Genomic DNA, 21,376 nt, shown 5'->3' on the forward strand with positions numbered 1-21,376 from the left:
GATTTTTTTTAAATGGGCTGGTAAAAAAACTTGAAGATTCAGAGTGTCATTTGTGAATATATCAATGTGAACACCAAGAACAGCTTTAATGGCTTCACCACACATAAAAAAAAAAAAAAAAAACACCAAATGGCTTTAGGGTCAAAGCTACATTTGGCTTAGAGATACTAGGCTTATATCTGGCAACAAAGTTATATTTATTCCATCCATTCAAAGGACGGTTTATTTCAGGATTAACACTTGACATTTATAATATGAGTGATTGTCAAGCATAATCATTCATTAACTGTAAATAAAAAAGAAACTGTATATGCCTTATAAAAACTTGGCAATAGACATTTACAGAAATGTAACCAGACACGTGTACAATTTACAATGTGTCCTAACCATGTAAGTACATCACAAGAATTCCAGTATTCTTAACCCTTGATTATGATTTTGCAATCCTTTAATTACTATATTCCCATGTACATAGAAAGAGTTATGTACAAAAAAAGGCAGAGACAATAACGAGTATGGATTAAAACTGGCCCTCTGTTTTCTGGCTTTTAAATCAGGTGGACTCGTGTTCATGTGTTACCAAAATAATCATGTGTCCCTTGAAATTCGTTCTGACTTTGAAGAAATAATCCCAACAGGTCTGAGCTGTGTATTTGAAAAAGGCTTTTGTTTCTTCCATCAATTCCACAACGGAAACAAAGACAAATTTACTCTCGAGTCTCGAGATAAATCTCTTGCCAGAGATTTTTCGTTCACATGGACTGAAGATTTGACTTTTACATCATTTTCATTCTGATCTTATGGGTTTCCTCAGTAGGACTGGTCTGCCCTTCTACTCTACGTGGCACATATTCAATTTCGATGTTTGGCTTGGCATTACCTTTCCCCCGACTCCAAAGAAAAAGGAGAACAAGACAAAACAAAACCACTCCAAGGAAAGAAATAAATCCCATAGTCGTCGCAATAATAAGAGTTTTCATATCAAATGGAAATGGGACTGATCTACCAGTCTCATTGGCACCACTGTCATTGGGCTGGTTGGAGATAAAAGCAAAGGTTTTATTAGGCTGATGGGGCCAGTTGGGTGAATAACTATGGACATGTAAATGAGCAAGCTTGGTGTCATTACCCCCTGCATTGGTCGCAATACATGTATAAGTGCCGTTGTCCTGTATTTGGGCATATCGTACTTCCAAGGTGCCGTCCAGAGACACTGACAGACGTCCAATACTTTTGGTAGTGATGAATTGTTTCCGAGGAGACTGCCACATGATCACAGGGGTCGGGTCCCCATCGGCCTGGCATGCGAAATGAACTGTGGTCCCTTCATCCACAAATCTCTGGAGGGCTTTGTGGTCACGAATCTTAGATTTCTGGCAGGTGAAGTAATTTGCAGGGAGGATATCCGGGAAATCTTTAAACTCTTTTCCTTGCACAAACTCAGGTGTAGCACAAGATGGCTGCTGCTTGTTGAAATTGAGCCTCCAGCGCCGGCGGAAAACCCATAACAAGCGGCAGTCGCATGCCAAGGGGTTGTCATATAGCGCCAGGGTCTCAAGATTACCGACCGAGTGGAAGGCAGACTCTTCTAAAGTGCTCAAGCTATTGCTGGAAATGTTGAGAACCTTAAGGTAGTTCAGACCTCGGAAAGAGTAAGGCTCAATAGTGACCAATCGACCCCCGACTAAGTCAAATACCTGCAGCCTCATCAAGTTGTGCAGTTTGTTGCCCTCCACAACCTCTATGGGATTGAATGAAAAATTGAGAGCGCGAAGGTACACAAGGTGCTGGATGGCCACATAAGGGATGGCAGTGAGGTTGCAGTGTGTGACACTCAGTGTGGTAATGTTGAGTCCGTGGAGGGACTTATCTGTCAAGGCTTTGAGAAAGGGCCAATTTGCTATCTCTAACACTTTCAGTCGGTAGAGTCTCCTAAAGGAAAACTCCCTAATGAGGTTGACATTAAAATGCCACAACTTGAGTACCAACAGGTTATGCAGATGGCTAAAGGCCTCTGTGGGCACCAAGGTCATGTTGCACCTCTCCATGGTGAGCTGCTCTAAACTGGTGAGCCCATGAAAGGCTCGATGAGAGATGAAGACCAGCTCACTATCTCCCACTTCCAGTTCTTTCAGATTGTAAAGGTCCTGAAACATGAAATCCAGCAAGATAACTATTTTGTTCTCACTTATATCCAGTCTGGTGAGGTTGCTCAAACCAGTAAACACGCCCAGCTGAATGAGCTTCAGTTTGTTGTTGCGCAGTCCTAACGTCCGTAATCCAAAGAGATTACTGAATGCACCTGGCTCGATGACTGAGATGACGTTCTCATTAAGCTGCAGGTCCTCCAGGTGGGGATAGTTGATGAACTCCTCTGGGTTGATGGCTTTCAGGCGGTTTTTGCTCAGGTCCAACAGTCGTGTCTCAATAGGAATTCCCTCTGGAAGGGCTACCAGCTTCCTGCGGTGGCACAGAACAGAGCGCTCCTGGGCATTGCACTCACAGCGTGACGGGCATCCTGTTGTGGAACCCGACAGCACGGTGCCCAGCATTAGGATAAGAATGGGCTGCCAGCATGCCACCAGGTAGCTGTGCCCACTCACCACGCCAGCCACCATTCTGCTGGTTACCTGCTGAAACACAAGCCAGAGGTACTTGGTCAAACTCATTGCCAGTATAAACATATAGATGTTTTTCTAATGTCATACTTTAATATTAACAGGCAAAAAAAAAAAACACGCAAATAACATAACATTTTCCCAAATAGATGCAGCTGAATGTTCATGCTCATACTCGACTCTCCTCGCACAGACTTGCTGCATAAACACAGTGAAAGCCTTCTAATTAATGATAGCACAGTTATCAAGAACAAAGAAGTAATGAATATGAAAATTATTAGCTTTCTGCTATTCTGGTTGTTTATGTTGTTAAGAAAATGACAGCATGTGGCCGTGTTGTTTTTTTTTTTTTGATCAATTCAAGTCAAGCAGAAAAAAATTGTAATACAGTGTAATGATAATACATTATAATCCTAATATTTAAGGAGAATAAATTGCAGTGAACAAAGCTACAGCCTCCAGAAATCACAATAGAACACTGATAACTAGTTTTCAAAGATAAAATATTCTTTAGTGCAACATTGGAGGGGGACGAACCCCCTGAAGATGACAGTACAGTACGGAGAAATATTGCGAGTCAGGAGTTATTAAATCCTGTGCGACTTAAACTCGGGAGGGGTGTTTTAACTGCAAAAGCCTTCAAGCTCTACTTCCCAAAACTGATCACACAATCCTCTTCTTACTCCTTACAGCTCTGTGGTTTAATAAAGATGGCGCATTAGTGCCGCCGAAAGGGATTTTTAATATTTAAATCTGTACAGACGCATACCATCAACATGCTACATAGTTAAGCTAATGCTATTTGCTTAATGCTAACCATTTCGACATCATTCGATCGGAATCTCCAGGCTAAATGATGAAGCTGTATTTTAGCCTTGCTGTATTTATAGACATGGTCTATAGTATTGACAATGTCTTGCCTCGGCTGTCTAAAAGCCCTGCTTTGTTACTGATAAAGCCTAAATTTGCAGCTCCATAAAAAAACTATTTATAAAGTAGTGATCTAACACATTAAATACACATAAATGTTGCTGCTGTCCCTCAGCTGCTCTCAGTACCGGATCATTGATCCGTTTTTTTTTTTTTTTTGCTAAAAGAACCAAGTAAATATGCATCAATAAAAGTAATAAAACAAGCTCAAAATGTAGCAAACCTTTTAATTATTATTATTATTGTTGGATCATGCATATGGAATTCATCCGATACACATATATTGACCTGACATGTTGCCTGAAAGCTGATGAAACATGACCAGACCTTTACTGAAATAATCAATACTGGGGCAGTTTGATGTATTTCCATGCTGGAGGTGATTATTTTAACTTATTAAATAATGACATGTCCTATTTATTTTAGCTTTTGAGGGTTCGATGTAAAGATGAGAATCCTCCACGAAAAAAAAAGTGAATTAATCGCCTGTTTTTTTATCTTCATATTATTCATTTCATATTATCCATTCATCTGTTATTATTTATATCTATCATATATCATACCCTTACCAACGTGAACATATGTAAATATTTTACACTGCTACCAATGCACTTCGGCTTAGATGCTATCTGTAATTCTTTGCCTTTTACTGTAACTTGTGCAATGACCATAAAGTTGATTCTAATCAAATATGCTAGATTCTTAAAAATAAATTCAGAATTAAGCCTTGGACTACGGTTCCTATCAGTCGTTGCATCCTCACATGCCATGCCACATGATCTCTGCACCTGAATCACATTTTTGTATTTAGCACAATTATATAAGCATCACATCACCCAGTCATTTCTTCGTCTCATTCTTGTCTTTCAGGCTCGGTGTTATCTGATCTGCAATGGCATTCGCTCTCCTATTTATTCGACATAAATGATAATAAATAAAAAAGCTACAGAAACAACAGCATGTACTCATAAACCTTTAATATGCTCCTAATTATATTTAGAGCTCATGTTACAGAAACATCAATATTGGCTAATCAGATTCATGAATTATAACAGTGCTGTGGTAGAAATACTTTACTTTTAGGCTACCTTAATAGACTGAATGGTTCTTATATCACTGATACCAGACCCATGTACATGGTTTAGGTTGCATTTCAGCAATAATGCATAAAAAACGACTTGATTAGTCATTCATGCAAGTTTTTGCAGAAAGATCTGGTTATATTAATGTTTACACTCAGTTTATGAAATATTAACACCCTAATTATAATATGTCTACATTTTATAGGGTTCTATACTAATAACTTCTATACTGAAAGACATTTACTTAGCTTGTCTTTCTTCCCAGTGAGCTTCTTTTAAATTTCAATCACTCCCTCTTGGTTGGGGTTTGGGGACTAGAGAGGTTGAGAGATTGATGAACTATAAAGATGGATTTGGATTGTAATTAATAAAAACTGTTTGCTATAATGACTGAAATTGCCATGAACATGTTTTGCATTCAAACATCCATTAGTGAAGACTTAATAACCTAAACAATGATGGAACTATGATGAATGGATATTTAGTGTCATCCAATTGAGAATGGGTTCCCTTTTGAGTCTGGTTCCTCACAGTGTTTTCTCTTCAAACCATCTCAGGGAGTTTTTTCTTGCCACTGTCACCACTGGTTCACTTATTAGGGATAAACTGAATTCGGTAAAGCTCCTTTAGGAAAATGTTTATTGTTAAAAGCATTGTACAAATAAAATTAGATTGAATTGAATGGATTGTGAGAACTCTAGGCTTTTCCACAATCACTTATTTAAATGCCCATATCATATATATATATATATATATATAAGCAAGCAAGAGTCCTTACTAGATCTAGAAAATATGATCACATCAGCCCTTGTTTTAATCAGTCTACACTGGCTCCCAATTAAATCTCGCATTGATTAAAAAAAAAAACTACTGACGTATAAAGCACTTAAATTCGTGCCACAGTATCTAAGTGAACTTCTGTATCAATATAATCCACAACGCCTACTTAGATCAAAAAATGCAGGCTATTTGTTGGTACCTCAAATAATGAAGACTACAGCAGGGGGGCAGATCTTTCTGTTATAAACCCCACAGGTAAGGAACAGCCTGAGCTTGAGACTCAGACACAGTGTTCAAGTCGAGGCTGAAAACATTTTTTTTTAGTCCTTTATCAGTAGCTTTTTCTTAGGTAAAGGAGCAGATCTGGAGGGATCATGGATATCGAGTGTTTGGTGAACTGGGATATTTGTATGCTCAGGTATGCTCCCCTCAGTCTCACACATTCACTCGGGTTTTTTGACGGTGGTGTGGTGGCGTCTCTTATCCCAGAGATCCCTAATGTCTGTGTTACCTTCTGGCTCTCCCTTTTTAGTTATGCTGCTATAGCGAGTCTTGCCGGAGTCCCCAAATGCACAGTATCCTTTACTTTCATACAGCAATAAGGACACATAATAATCTGTGTGCTTCTCTCCCAGTTACCACTCTCTCTCTCTCTCTCTCTCTCTCTCTCTCTCTCTCTCTCTCTCTCTCTCTCTCTCTCTCTCTCTCTCTGTCTTTCTCTTAGTTGAGTTAAACATGCCCCTGTGGTTCCAGTGACCACTGTTTCTGCCCCTCTCCTCTCCTCGGATCTGCCCTCGTCATCTTGGCCTGCCTCTGGATTCTCTTTTTCGATTGGAGGCCACTCTGTGCAGCTGGGGATGTTTCTCATCAACGCCCTGGGGTTCCACGAAATTACAGAGTAAGAACAGGAACTCTAAGGATTTGAATTTGGACTGTAGTTAATGTCAACAGTCTGCTACACTGACTCAGGACTACAGTTTGCATCTGATCCCCATCACTGCACACCTCAACATCGTTTATCTCTAATAAATGGTGATTCAGTGCCACACAGATGAGGACGGGTTCCCTTTTGACTCTGGTTCCTCTCAAGGTTCCTTCCTTATGCCATCTCAGGGAGATTTTTCCTGCCATAGTCGCCACCGGCTCACACATCAGGGACAAACTCACACTTATACACAGCTGTGTAAAGCTGCTTTAGACAATGTTCATTGTTAAAAGCACTATACAAATAAAAATGAATTGAATTGATCATTTGTGAACACTCAATAAACGCCAGTCTGAAGATCCAGTCTCATGTCCACTGCCTCTGTCACTGAATTTTTTCACACAGCTTAAATGTACATTGATTAATTATTGATTAATGAGTAATACCAACAATTGATCTTACGAAAATAACTAACCAACTTATACATAAACCCATTCCTACAATCCCCCAATCTTCTATAACAAGCCAGCTGTAAAGTCTGGACTGGTCTGTGTGTGGGCAAATGTCTCAGTAAAAGTTAACCTCAAATTAAAACCGAGCCTGTACCCACACACTGCGGCAATAAGCAATATGGCAAATTACTGAGCTATTCATCAGCATTGGAGAAATCTGATTTAAGCTTTTGGGTTCAAATACACACTGAAAAAACCCGAAGCAAAGCAAAATACCAACAAAAAACAAAAAAAACCCAGATATTTAAATCCATAGAAACTTATGCCAAAGCTTCTTTTTATTTAATTGGTATTTAGCTTTAAAATAATTTAATTATAACGTTCGTACTTCGTTCTTTTAAAATGGCGGAAATTAAAACATGCATAAATACCACTTATTATACTTATTATATAATGTCTCTGAGAAATTTTATGTGTTATGGTTTCATCAAAACCTGATAGAATCCTGAAAGAGCTGCATGCTATTAATCAGCAGAGCTGAACGATTTAGCTGAACGAAGAAAAAGCTTAAAAAAAGGGGCCTCCATGCAGCCATCTGTTTATTGCAGCTTTGCTGCAGAGGCGCTGAAAATGGCTCCATCTGCAAATGTTTCCAGGTGTGTTGGAGCGCAATGGGAAGTGCTCGAGCGGCAGTGTGAAATCGAGTGAGTAGCTCAGAAAGCATCTACTGTTCATTAGTGCTCCTTAGTTAGGTTCAAAAAACAGCGTTAGAAACCCACAGACCCTGACAGTCATATATCTGCTGAGTGTGATCGGCATGCATCTCGCCACCCTGTGGGGACCTGCTTGGTCGGCGTGTATGAATTGCAGAATCGATTAAATGACTAAAATAGCAGTCACAGCGGAGGTACGGTTGGGGGGGTTTGAGTTGTGAAATGGTGGGAGTGGAGGGGGTTGTGAAGGTCATGAAGTAAGCGAACCCACCATAAACATGGTGTTTTAATCATGCTGTATTTACTGCTGATCTCATCCTCCTCAGAACATCCTGTCCCCCAAACACCACAAACGAGGCAAGGATGTTTTTGATTAACCTGTTGTAATGATTGATAATGTGATATATAACTCATGTCCGTCTCTTTCTAACTTTAATTGCAGACGCATATCTGCAAAGGTTGAAAAACGGGATATCAGACGATTGTTGTCAATTACACTGAGTAATTTATTTTTGCAATAATTAGATGTGACCATGAAATTCAAAAATCTACATTTCTGCTATAGTTTTTGCAGAAAATAAGCCCCGAAATGTGTCCCTGATTTCCCTCTGATTGAAAGCTAATAGTAAAAGTTGTAATCTAGTGTAGATTTATTCATTGATAGAGACTCAAAGCACTTTTGTACGTCGCTCTGGACAGGGGCGTCTGCTAAATGCCGCAAATGTAAATGTAAAAGTAATGCATGTAATGCTTGGCTCCTAATTTGGAAGCTGCTAAGAGGCAAAATACATCCTAGTACAATAGCATCGTAATTATCCTGTCTTACTCGCACAGACATACTAACTAAAGGGACTTACTAAAGGGAACAGTATATAGAAATATAACCTGTCTAACCAATATACATTGTCATAAAAAGAAAAAAGAGAGTCAAAATGAAAGGCAAAGAAAAGGCATTAACAATTGTTTTGCTTCAGTGGTCAGCTGATGACAATAGAAAAGTCCATTACTCAACCCAATGGATTTATTATCCAATTAAAAGATTAAATCATTGCTCAGGAACACTCGCACTCCGTTCAGATACAAATCAAAGCGTAATCTGGTCATCATGAATTATGCATGAAGATTAGTAAACACAGCTTTACTCTGTTTCAGGGTTAAACCCCCACCACACACACACACACACACACACCCAGAAAGCTCTGAATATGGAGGACTCAATAATTCTCCAGTATCATACAGTTATCAATTTTGGAAATGACTTTTTATTTCACAAAGCAATTTCAAAGAAAGGATCCCTTTGTAGGAAAATGTACCGTTTAAGCTCAAATGGCCGTCTTTGTCCATTTATCCTTCTATATTTGAGAAAATTAAATATATATTACCGTATTTATAACTGAAGGAGGTTGTAGCTCATTGGTATTCTTGAAAATGATTGTAGAGCCAGGGAAAAAAAAAAAAACCCTTTCATTTACTATATCACAATTGAGGATTCATATGTTGACAATGGGACAAACAAATTTTTTTGTGTTTTTCGATCGAAAAAGCATTGTGCTAAATAATAGAAAAGTATAAAATAATCATTTTTAATAATAGTTTTATAAAGATTTTGAACATTATTAGTATTATTGTTATCATTACATAATTATAATAATGACTATTATAATATAATTTATATTCATTTATTAATAAACAGCAGGTCATCATTTAAACTGAATTTGAATGTTGTTTTAAACATCTGCAAAATGTATTTGTTTTGTTTTGTATGTTATAGTAGCTATAAACTATAGTTTTTTCACCAGCCAAAAAGCGTTTTACGTTTACAGCGTTTGACAGACCCTGGAGGTGATAATTTTTACTTATTAAAGAATGGCACGTCTTAATTTTTCTGTATTTTAGGGTCCGATGTAAAGATGAGGAACCTCACCACCTCAGTGAATGTGGCAAATGCTTCAAATAATTTATTGCATTTGAGGAAAGCACTTATCTTACAACTCTACTCTAACAATTAAACGGTTAATACTCTTGGGCCCAGCAACTTTGTGGTGCTGGGATTTGAACTTGAAACCTTTCAAACCCAATTCCTTAACCATTGAGCTTCAACCTCCCTGGTTAAGGAATTGGGTTTGAAAGGTTTCAAGTTCAAATCCCAGCAACTTTGTGGTGCTGGGATTTGAACTTGAAACCTTTCAAACCCAATTCCTTAACCATTGAGCTTCAACCTCCCTGTTTTAGAACCATTCTCTTTAAGGAAGCAGTCAGGAAGCGTATGGATCCATACGGCTGCTGTGGAGGGTTAAATTCTGGAAACAGGAGGCTTTGGACTGTGATTAGTGTGGATGGTTTGCCACAAAGACTTCGGGCTACAAAGGCATGAATATAAATTTTTTCATTCAGGTGTCCATTATTGAAGAGTTTATAACCTCAAAAATGATGGAACTAGTTTTTTTTTTTTTTGCCACTGTCACCACTAGCTCGCTTTTTAGGGATACATTTATAGGGCTTTATTTATGGTGGTAAAATGTTTATTTCCATTTAATTAAATTCTGTAAAGCTGCTTTTGGACAATGTGCATTGTTAAAAGTGCTATACGAATTTTTAGAATTGAATTGAATTGAATTCTTACTGACTGTTACAAGCTCCCTGTGTGTCCTCTCTAAAAAAATAAAGATTATTAAGTGATTCATTGTCAAGGTGTTTGGTTCTATGAAGAACCTCTTACATCAGTGAAACCGGTCCATTGCAGAAAAAGGTGTTTGTAGTAGAAAAAGGTTCTTTATAGACTGAAAAAATCAAAAATCATCTCAATAAAAAAAGCAATTTACTTTGCTTTGACCTGAACTTGTTGAACAGAATTAATTGTAAGATTTGTTGAATTAATAATGAATGTTAATATTTCATATTTTAATTTAATGTCAAAATGTTTCTTTTTGCAAAACTTGTAGAAACTTTGAATTTACGTTAATTTGATCATTTATTTACAATTGTTAATTATATTTTGATTTAAACTCTAAAGTTTGAACTGGAATATTGCTAGTAGTAATAGAATCTTCTAAGAAACTTTTACTATCAGCTTTTTCTGGAAGCAAAATGGCTCTTCTATTGCATTGATGTGGGAATCGCCTTTTGGTTCTCCGTGGTATTTTTATTTTTAAGAGATAGTATATGGTGTACACAAATTTGAGTTACATATTGGGATTCATGAGTCACCACTTGTATTTTCCAAAACAGGCAGGATAAACCTTCTCATTCTGTCTTCTTCACACATGGTATTGTCCAGATATTTCAAGCCGAAGCAGGATTGTAAGCTAGTTATTGGATTAAAAAAAACAAATAAAAAAAATACTTCAAATACTTAAAGCACATTTAAGAGCCTTAACAATGAGAACAAGCACAATCTGAGAGGCTTCAGTACGGAAATCGAGTGCCAGTAAGAAAATATAGTAAACATTGATGCGCCGAAATGCGAGTGTTGTACAAATGTGAAACATACAGTCAAAAGAAACAAAGCAACAAATAGTTAAACAAGGAAACAAGAACCACAACCTGGAACAAGAATAACAGCAACTGTGAAAGACGATAAGCGAAATAGGAGAAACACCGAATTCAGAAGTTTTAGTGACACTTAACAGGAAACAGGTGTGGGTGATAAGTGTAGCATATAATTTGGATGGGTGAGGTGCAGTGACTGATTGGAAATGCAGTTGGGGGCCATAATCATTTTTTGTGATTAAAAGTGAAACTGTAAGAATTTTATGATTGAGATAAAAATGGCCAGCTCCTGAAACAGAACCCTGAAGCATGGTCAATTTCCTTGAACACATCATGGCCTCCAAAGACTGCAACAACCCAGTGACCTCAATCACTGTCTCGTTCCCATTCGCATGATTTCACACACACCTGGATTCACCACTATATAAGCACATGCAAAAAAGTTCATTGCGATGTTTTAGTGTGGGGATGTATCAAGCTGTGTGTCCGTGTTTATTTTTCTATTATTCTTTGCTTTAGAGATTCTGTCTGTAAATCGGCTGGCCCTCTGCCTGCTATTGACGATGATTATGCAAAGTTTTGCTTTTATTATTTGCCTGCTGTCTGCCATCATTAATCATATTTCAAAAAGTATTACATGCAGCTGCAGTCATGTCTGCCAATAAACGTTAAACAAACCCCTCTAATGTTAAATAAGACCCTCTAATCAAATTCATAGTATTAACGATTATATGGTAAATAACGTTTTGAAAAATAATTGGTTGTTATAATTTGATTTTGAGGTAAATGTGCCAAACAAGGACCTGTATAAACAATTACTATGCATTAAAATGAAATAAAATGTAGCAGCTCAGTGGTTAAGGATGTGGGTTAATGAACAGAAGGTCGGGGGAATCTAAAATTGCCGAACTGCCACTCTTTGGACCCTTGAGCAAGACCCTTAACCTTCAGTGATCCAGGGGTGCCGAAAAATGGCTGAACCTGCACTCTGAGCCCAGGTCATTGCTGGGATATGTGAGGAAATTATTTTCCTGTGGAATCAATAAAGTATTTAAAAAAAAATCACTATTTACACTCTATAAATAAAAGTGAATGGACACATGTCTATAAGATTGGTATGTGCTTGTTGAACACCCCACATTTATTCCACATTTCCTGTTACTTCCACTCTTCTGGGAAGATGTTCAAATAGATTTTGGGATTTGTGTGAGATAAGGTACTGATGTAAGGTAAGGAGGCCTGGGGTGCAGTCAGTGTTCCAATTCATCCCAATGTGTTCAATAGGATTCAGATCAGAGCTCTATAGCAGGAGATATTCCACTCCAAATCATGTATATAATATATTCATTGAGCGGATTTGGGGCACAGGGGCATTATTATGATGGAACGGGTTTGAGTCTCCCAGTTTTAGTGAAGGGAAAATTGTGTACCTTAGAAGAACTGGCTGAAAAAGCCAATTGTCCCAGTACATTTGTCCATAGTGTTTTGTCATTGAAAATAATCCCATCTACCAATCAGGGTTGAGAAATCAATAATAAAAGAGCATAGTGTTAATATAATAGTGCACCCATCTGCTAGGTCTTGGTGCACAAACTAAGTAATGAATCCCATCAAATGCTAGGTTTTTGAAGGACAAGCATTAAATTGTACAATAAACCAATTTACTATGCTTTGACACAAAAAAGCTGCGAGCTGGGGCTGTTTAAATCGTGGCAGCTCTGTTACTGAGGCATCAAACATTCATGCAGAGCTCGAAAGGCAACCCGAGCCTTTCATGTGCAATGATAAAAAAAACTATTTTTAGATTGAACATGGTACAGTGACCTTAAGAGCGTGAACATTCTGAAGTGAAAGATATGTTATCACGTTTTTTTTTTTACAGCAACATTATAATTGTTTGAAATAAGTGTTTTCTTTTCTGTGGCTGCGCGAAGCATTATGACAAAGCTGATCGTCACCTTTGTTTCCGTTCGGGTGCGAATCGGTAAGAAGTCAGAAATAGTATTTCCTTTTCGATTGTATTTCCGTTCGCAATATGAGGCCATGACCGCTCGGGTTTGCACTGTAGCTACAGGCAAGGAAAGGGCCATGAGTGGCCATCATAGGTTTATTTTAACACAGAATCCCTCTGAGAGGAAGCCTCTACTGTTCTGTATTCGTGAATGGAGTGCCCTATATTTCCCGAAAACGCAACACCGTGTCCGTAGCTCGAGGAACAAAGAAAAAAAAAAGAGGTGTCTGGAGATATATAATAATTAAAGCCCTTACACTCATTCGGATGCACACAACTGCCATAAACATGCGTGTCGAAAGCCATATGACCTGTCAAGGTCAATCAAAACTGACCGACCACATTGACGGGGGCTCATCACCGTGATGTCATTGTGTAAGACTTTGCAAGCTCACACTTTAATTATCTGTTGATTGCAAGAGAGACACACAGAGAGGCAAAGAACGATTTCTTTTTCCCTCTCAAGGTGTCCGTCTGCTCCTTTTTTTTCCCTTCTGGGTAATGAAGATTTTTTTTTTTCGCTTCTTTGAAACACTCGAAAGTCAGGAAGTTCATAAGTATGCTTCTTTAGAGACATGTCCTCTTCCTCTTCATCAGTCAAATCCATGGCCATCAGTCAACCCAGACGAAGAAATCAATTCCATCTCCGATACAGCGGAACCGCTTTATTTATCTATTTAAGGCCGAGAGCTTCTACATCCTACCAGTGGAAATGAGTAATGTGTTCAGCTCACAACGCTATTTACGTACGATCTTTTAACTCGAACCAAACAAGCAACACGAACTTCGCGTTTATACAGGTGATATGCGTTTGTGGAGGAAAGATGTGATCTGAAATGGATACAAAAAAAAAAGCACGTCTCTCACTTACGATTCTTTCCTGAGAAAAAAGGAGAAAAATATCGTAGTGGTTCATTTCTTTAGTCTCCTCAGTTACGCTGCTGATTTTATGACCTTGTCTATGAGGCCCTACTCAACCGAGAAAGACAAACAAGAAATGAAGAAATGTGACCCATGTGCACATTCCAGTAAGGCTGGTAGAGGATATGACAACTCCAAATGACATAAAAAACCAAGATGATGCTCACATCCAACTACTGTATAAGTAATTCGAGTCAGTGTGAAGCAACACGTTATTATAGTCATTATATAAACTATGCAGTATTAGCTGTCACCATTGTAAGGCAGATTCATTATACTGTATGGAAATACAATACACACTTACTATCTACCTAATCAGGAAGTCCTGTACCCTTGTACAGTATGTTCATGCAATTATTCAATTAGCCAATCAGCAACGTGATGCTTAGGATTATGTGTGTACAAGTCAAGAGCTTCAGTTAATGTTCACAGTGACTTTCACCATATCGAGAATGCTGGAGCAAGGCAGGCTGTTAAGTGCTTTAGAAGCTCCGATTTCTCCTGTGATTTCCACACACAACTCTCTGAAGAGATAGCACAGTGTGTCAACAACAAAAAACATCCACAAAGTGGCAATTCTTTTAAAAAAATAGCCAGGAGGAAATGGTCAGACTGGTTTTTAATGTCAGGAAGGCTACAGTAACCCAAACAAACACTCTTTACAGCCGTGGTGCGCTGAAAGGCATCTCAGAACGAACACGATTCGCTGACGGTATTGGAATACTGTCAAGTAATATAATGTAAGCATGAGACAATTGATTCCTTTAATGATCTTAACATACAGCTATTAATATAATCTATTTCTTTAGGAAAAAAACAATTATCTAAAGATTGTAATTGAATGTATGCTTATTTGTGTGGATCTATTTTCAGTTCTGGTCACGTGGCGTAGTAAACAAACCAATCAGAACCTTTTTGTTGGCTTGTCAGAAACAGAATCAGGTTTATTGGCCAAGTGTGTTGATACACACAAGGAGTTTTGTTCCAGCTTTATAAAATTTATTAATAGAGACTGTTAACGCTCTATTAAGAGTCCTCGTGTTCTGTTAATGCTGAAGTTTATGGTTCAAACTAATGAACATACCCACACTACCCTAAATTAATTATTCATACTGTTATTAAAAAAATATCATGCTCAAATATGATATATTTTTTGATTTTACACATTCTGCAAGAAAGGACAGCCAGGTGGGAATGGTCAGACTGGTTTGGACTGTCAGGAAGGCTATGGTAATGCAAACAAGCACAGGGTTCAGTGGAGCTTTAGAATAATGAACCATGTAAGCATGGACCTTGTTTTTTTTAAAACTAACCACGTTAAAAAATATTAAATAATGTAATCAAATTACCCTTGAGTAAAACATTGCCAAAAGAAAATGTCTATCATGTAACTAAACTAAATTCCAGCGGTTTACAGTAACGGAGTAAATGTAATTCTTTACTTTACCTAAGCAGCTTTTTTCGTGTATCTGTTCTTTATTAAAGTATTTTCTTTAAATAAACCTTTACTTTAACTTCAAGGTTAAACATTCAAAAGTCATATATCTTACTACATTTTGGGACATCAGTCGTTCCTTTTTATCTATGAGTGGATAGAAATTGTATTATTTCTATTAATTATATAATTTTATTAATAGTGTAGCAAGTGAATTTTTAAGTCATAGAGGATCTATTGCAGCTTTAAAAAAAATACATAAACATATACCTATACATATACATATACAGTACAGACCAAAAGTTTGGACACACCTTCTCATTCAAAGAGTTTTCTTTATTTTCATGACTATGAAAATTGTAGAGTCACACTGAAGGCATCAAGGGCTATTTGACCAAGAAGGAGAGTGATGGGGTGCTGCGCCAGATGACCTGGCCTCCACAGTCACCGGACCTGAACCCAATCGAGATGGTTTAGGGGTGAGCTGGACCGCAGAGTGAAGGCAAAAGGGCCAACAAGTGCCAAGCATCTCTCGGGGAACGCCTTCAAGACTGTTGGAAGACCATTTCAGGTGACTACCTCTTGAAGCTCATCAAGAGAATGCCAAGAGTGTGCAAAGCAGTAATCAAAGCAAAAGGTGGCTACTTTGAAGAACCTACAATTTTGACATTTTTCAGTTGTTTCACACTTTTTTGTTATGTTTATAATTCCATATATAATTCCACACGTGTTCATTCATAGTTTTGATGCCTTCAGTGTGAATCTACAATTTTCATAGAAAAAGAGAACACCTACTCAACTTAAAATGTAGAATTATTGCAGATTTCACCAGGAAAAAAGTTTCAATACAGTTCACCTTAAGTACAAACCAATAAGTTTACGAAAATAAGCCCAATTATCTAGGAAGTCAGGCTTTGGTTTAGATCAAACCACACACTCTTGGGACTGAAATAATGATTAATTGCTGTTTGTGAAGATATGACTCAGCATCCTGTAGCACTTTATAATGCTTTGAGTCTCACTAAAATCTAGTGTATGCGAAGACTATGGAGGATATAGAATAGAATGGTGGAGTAATGGGATCTAATGGCTCCTCCTGGCCTAAAGGGAAGTATATCTCTTTTTTTTCCTTCCATTAACCTCATTCATAACATCTCGCTCTGTCTCTATCAGCTCTGAACACATTGCAGGGAACTAATAAAGAAAAGAGCGCAGACTCGTCAGATTTACACACCCACGACTCCTAAATATTTACACGACCCACTTAACAGATTATAAATGGCCACTTATCAGCGAATGATGACGGAGTTATTCAGATTTTTGTAACCTTGTGTGGCCCTTATTAAGGTTTTTTAATTTTTTTTTAACAGACACTTAGTTAGCAGAGCTAGGAAGGCAAATCGATTTCCTTGATGAATTTACTTTTAATAAAGATATCGTGCAGCCCTTTCGGCTTATAGCGTTCATTCTTTCAAGCCTACCAGGTGGTGAATATCCAAAGCCGTGGTTAGGAAAACCAAAAAAAATGGGATATCTTTAGACTTTTTAAAACTCTACAGGGGGTCGATGGCAAAGTCGTTATGTTAATCGGAAAGATTTATGTGCTAAGAGACATTTCAAATTGAAGTGATAAACCCTGCTCTTGTTTAGAATGGCAAGTCTGGAGACCACCATCCATTACGACATAAGCAGATGTCTTTATCGGTATTTACAACAGCAGTTCATCAGGCAGGATCAGGCCAGATCAATAATCGCCTGCCCTAAGCATTCATTTTCCTCCAAACACTCACACCACCAATTTTGTATGGGAAATCCGCTCATGTCCCGAGAATACAGATGCGGCGAGATGTTTTCTTTTGCTAGCGTGTTTTCCATTTGACTTCCAATTTCATCATCCGTTTGATCTTGTTTCTTGACTACTGTAATGTTTAGATAAAAGCCTGAAGTTTGGAGTGCAAGAAATGGCAAAGTTCAATAGGGTGTTGAAATTATTATACACATATATATATATATATATATATATATATATATATATATATATATATATATATATATATATATATATACACACACACACACACACACACACACACACACACACATATTTGTTGTAGAACTTCTACAGGTCATGGGTTGGCTATCAAGCAAAAGTAATATGTTTAATGCCAACATTAATTAACAAAAGAAGCTTCTGCCTCCAGCCCTACATGTGATGTAGAAATTTGTTGCACTACATTCGCTTGTAAATGCTTATTTGTTTTTCAGGCCTTAAACTTCAGATATGCAGGAATTTGTCAGCGATAACACAGAATGCATGAAATGCGCTCCGAGCTCACACATGGCCTTAGGTTTGATAATGAGGTACATCCATTACAAGTTGGAATCATCAAACACACTGAGTGGTTAGAAGACATTATTGCACTTCTCAGGCCACGGAGCGAACGAGTTTGCACCTGCTTCTTGCGGATTGTCGAATATCCTGTCATGCCAAATCTAATTGGAAGGCATTCGAACACAAATCTGTCTGCTCTGCAGCACGAAAATGGTTCATAAAGATCCTATAAAATGTTCCTCTTTCCTCATTAACGCTCTTGAAATTCACTTGAAATTCACCACTAGCAGCAGGCCTAGGCCGGTAATTACTCCAGCCCCTTTCCCTCCTTTACACACACAGGCCTCTTTGTTTTGGTTTTAATTGAAAAAAAAAAAAAAAACGGAGAGGAGAAATGGAAAGAGAATATAGGACAAACATAATCCCGAAAGCAATCTAACTCTTGCTACGCTTTTTGGAGTTCTTTATCGAGAGTTCCATTAGAAAGGAGCTTATCTCCCAAAATTAGCCTCAAGATAATCACTTTCAGGCTTCCTGAATTATACCAGCATTGTTCCTCTGGCCAGCTTTCCATCTCAAGCTAATAATTTTATTACATTGATGCGATACGATCAATGATCTCTTCCTCTCATTTTACACAAAGGACCAAACACACATTAACAGCGGCACCGGCAATATGATCAGGTCCTTCATCCAATACAGGCCACTCAGACATATTTGCTGGGTCTTGAAAATACAGATGTCATTTCTGATCCACATATGGAATACGGATTTATGATCAAATTCGTATAGCCAGACGGGGAGAATGAAATAGAAATGAGGACACGGGGGCCCTGCCCATTTTCCAAACTGTCTGGTTTTTTTTTTGGTTGTTTTTTCCCCATAAAGCTGTTTTGATTAAATATTAATAGGAGAGAGTCTGGTGAAGTGTAGTGACTCCATGACCTTCTGAAAACAAGTGTGGGAGGCTGGACTGAGCGTGTTGTGTCTCAAAATGCCACTCGTCCATCTCTCTCTACCTCCATCTCTCTCTATCGCTTTTGCCGTCCTTTTTAACAGTCTCTCATTGTGCGTGACAGGAAAGAGCCATTATGCATTATGATAGGCCCTCATTCGTGTATCAATCTACAATGAAATCAAACACAGCCTGCCGGTTTCTGTCCCACATCAGCGTCGTTTAAGCACCAAGCACTTCTAAACATAGCAGTGAGAGATGGCGGTGGAATGATGAGAAGACAGATAGAGAAACCATGGGAGAGCACAAGATGAGAGGAAGAAGGAAGGAGGGGGATGATTGGTGATTGGTGAGGATCTGAATTATAATCACTCAGGAATGTCGCTCGTTCACAAAAAAAAAAAAACAATCCTAATCAGTGAATATCTGCGAAGGAGAAGAGCATGCAGGAGTCATGTGACTTATCTCACTTATCGTCTTGGCTCGCTTATCAAGTCTGCAGAATTATCATAATACCATTGGCACCATGTGGGATGACAGTGTGCCCAGTCGAGGGGTTTCTTTGAGAATAAACTTCCAGCTTTTTTATTTATTGACAGATTTGTATTTTTTTTTTTGGTCCAAACTGTTTCTCAATTTATCGTACCAGATTCTCTGTCCAGTAAAAATATCACATCAGTTTGTCCCCTCGAATTTCTATATGAACGTGGCAGGCACACATTCTTGCACCACAGTTGCTTCATCCCCGGTGTTTTTTTTTTTTCAATACATGCTTACATACATATTTGCATATATTACGTGGTGCTGCATGTCAATCTGCTTAGAGAAAAGGCAGGAAGACGTTTGGCTCTATGCTCGATGCTTGGGAACGAGTGCCACCCAAACACTGCTTCACACAGTATGTCGCTTTATCAAGTGTCACCACATTCGGGCTGAGAAGTTAAACCTTTTATTATGCAAAAAACCACCTGAAAAACTCATCCTTGTCACCTCGTTTCTATTTTTTTAAATAAGGTTGCTTTTGTTCTATATTAAAAGAAGAAAAACGTCCAGGTAGTACCATTTGTAATAGACACACAGCTGATGACAAGGAAGAGCCTTGAATCTTTAATGCGCCAAATATTCATCTGTTAATTCGTTTTTGGCGGGCTGCCAAGATTAAGCCCTAAAGTGCATTACTGGTAGACTCTAAAACACTACCTCATCAACTGAGAAACTGTATTCGCTCAGAGGTTACAGAAAGGAAAAGAAAAGACAGGATAGAGGAAAAAGGATGAATCTAATCCTATAGGTAACGGTGAAGCGACTGTACTGCAATTAAGAGTGGGCAATGACAAGGGGGTGTTTGCAGATTTTTCCCAGCACACACTGAATACTCATCATATTTTATGTAGAAATAATAAGAGCAACACTACTATAATAATCAGGCATGCGCTTTATTTTGTTAGGAATGAACAAAAAAAACTCAAAGCAGAAAAACAGAAAATTAAGGTGGAAACATTTTTTTATTCATGGAACAAAATGTCTGTTTCTGTTTCTGTTTCCATTCAAATATCATGATCTCTTCTCTAATCCATATTAATCTCAAATCCAATATACAGTAACAAATTCAGCAGCATCATTCAGCACCTTCCTGTCTGGAATATGCACCCAACACACACACACACACACACACACACACACACACTCACACACACACACACACACACACACACACACACACACACACACACACACACACACACACACACACACAGATACATATATATATTTATCCTGAACATTTCAGGCACTTTGATTCTTGTCTTTATTGCAAAGCCATCCTGAATCCTGTAACTGAACCTGTACACACAGTAGTGTACAAAAAAAAGCCCCCTTACCAGAAATGTCATGCAGAGAAGTAGTCTAATTCTGGCAGGTCCATTCTGCTGGGGCGCTGTTTAGATCCAAACTGGGCCGGAGAGCCAGTGAGGCACTGAAGAGGCCTTTGAAGAGGAAAAAACAATCCCTGAAGGTGAGCTGAGCTTCGGTTGAACGTTCAGAAGGTGGAACAGGAGCAGCTGCGGTCCTCTGAATACACGTGATCCTGCCCCAGGTACAGGCAGCCATGTAAACAGGAGTAGACCGGCTCCCTCTGCCTCGAATACATGCTGTATCTAGCGGAGCGAGAGCACGAGTGAGGGGAAAAAAGGAATATGGAGAGGGAGGGGTAGCTGCTGTGCAAGGTGGAGGGAGGAGCCGTGGTGCATCGAGATCGAGGCAGAGATGGAGGGAGAGGAAAGAGGAAAGAGTCAGGGGGGGGTGTGTGTGTTCATGGAGCGATGGGGAGCTTGCTGAAGATTGCAAAGCCGAGAGAATGAAGAGACCGAGAGGAAGACAGAGAAAGAGAGAGAGAGAGAGCGAGAGAGAAGGAGAGGGGGGGAGTCTGCACAATGCTCAAATCAGGGCCAATGTGACTAATGAAATTCAGTTCTGAATTCGTTTGTCTGAGTGACTGCAGTAGATGATGGAGAGACCGAAGAGTAGGCGATGGTCGCAAGGAACACATCCATGTCATAACCATGTGGGCTATTTAAGAGATGATCGCACTTCCGTAAAGTCTTTCCTCCCTCCTCCATCGCGGAGTCAGTACGGATCCGCTTAATGCCGGGGCTTTCATGCAAGGTGCAGTCCTCGTCAAAAGCATGTCTGAGCTGCAGTGTGACAAACAAATGACTCAGGCAGGTAAACAGG

The 21,376-nt window shown here is 38.6% G+C and overlaps 1 protein-coding gene across 2 annotated transcripts; it reads right to left on the reverse strand.

Annotated features, from left to right (window-relative positions):
• Window positions 1–180: 180 nt before the first annotated feature.
• On the reverse strand, window positions 181–20,996 carry lingo1b (leucine rich repeat and Ig domain containing 1b). Of its 2 annotated transcripts, none has more exons than XM_083549965.1 (2): window positions 20,524–20,996; window positions 181–2,633 (listed from the first exon to the last, which is right to left on the reverse strand). In XM_083549965.1, the coding sequence occupies exons 1-2, from the start codon at window positions 20,533–20,535 to the stop codon at window positions 777–779; spliced, it is 1,869 nt and encodes a 622-aa protein (XP_083406091.1). In that variant the 5' UTR covers window positions 20,536–20,996; the 3' UTR covers window positions 181–776. The 2 variants fall into 2 exon arrangements, with proteins under 2 accessions (XP_083406091.1, XP_083406092.1); XM_083549966.1 differs by having other exon boundaries at window positions 181–2,630; window positions 20,524–20,887.
• Between the last annotated feature and the right edge of the window lie 380 nt (window positions 20,997–21,376).

The sequence above is a fragment of the Silurus aristotelis genome (genome assembly GCF_946808225.1).
Source record: "Silurus aristotelis genome assembly, chromosome: 9".
NCBI lineage: Eukaryota > Metazoa > Chordata > Actinopteri > Siluriformes > Siluridae > Silurus > Silurus aristotelis.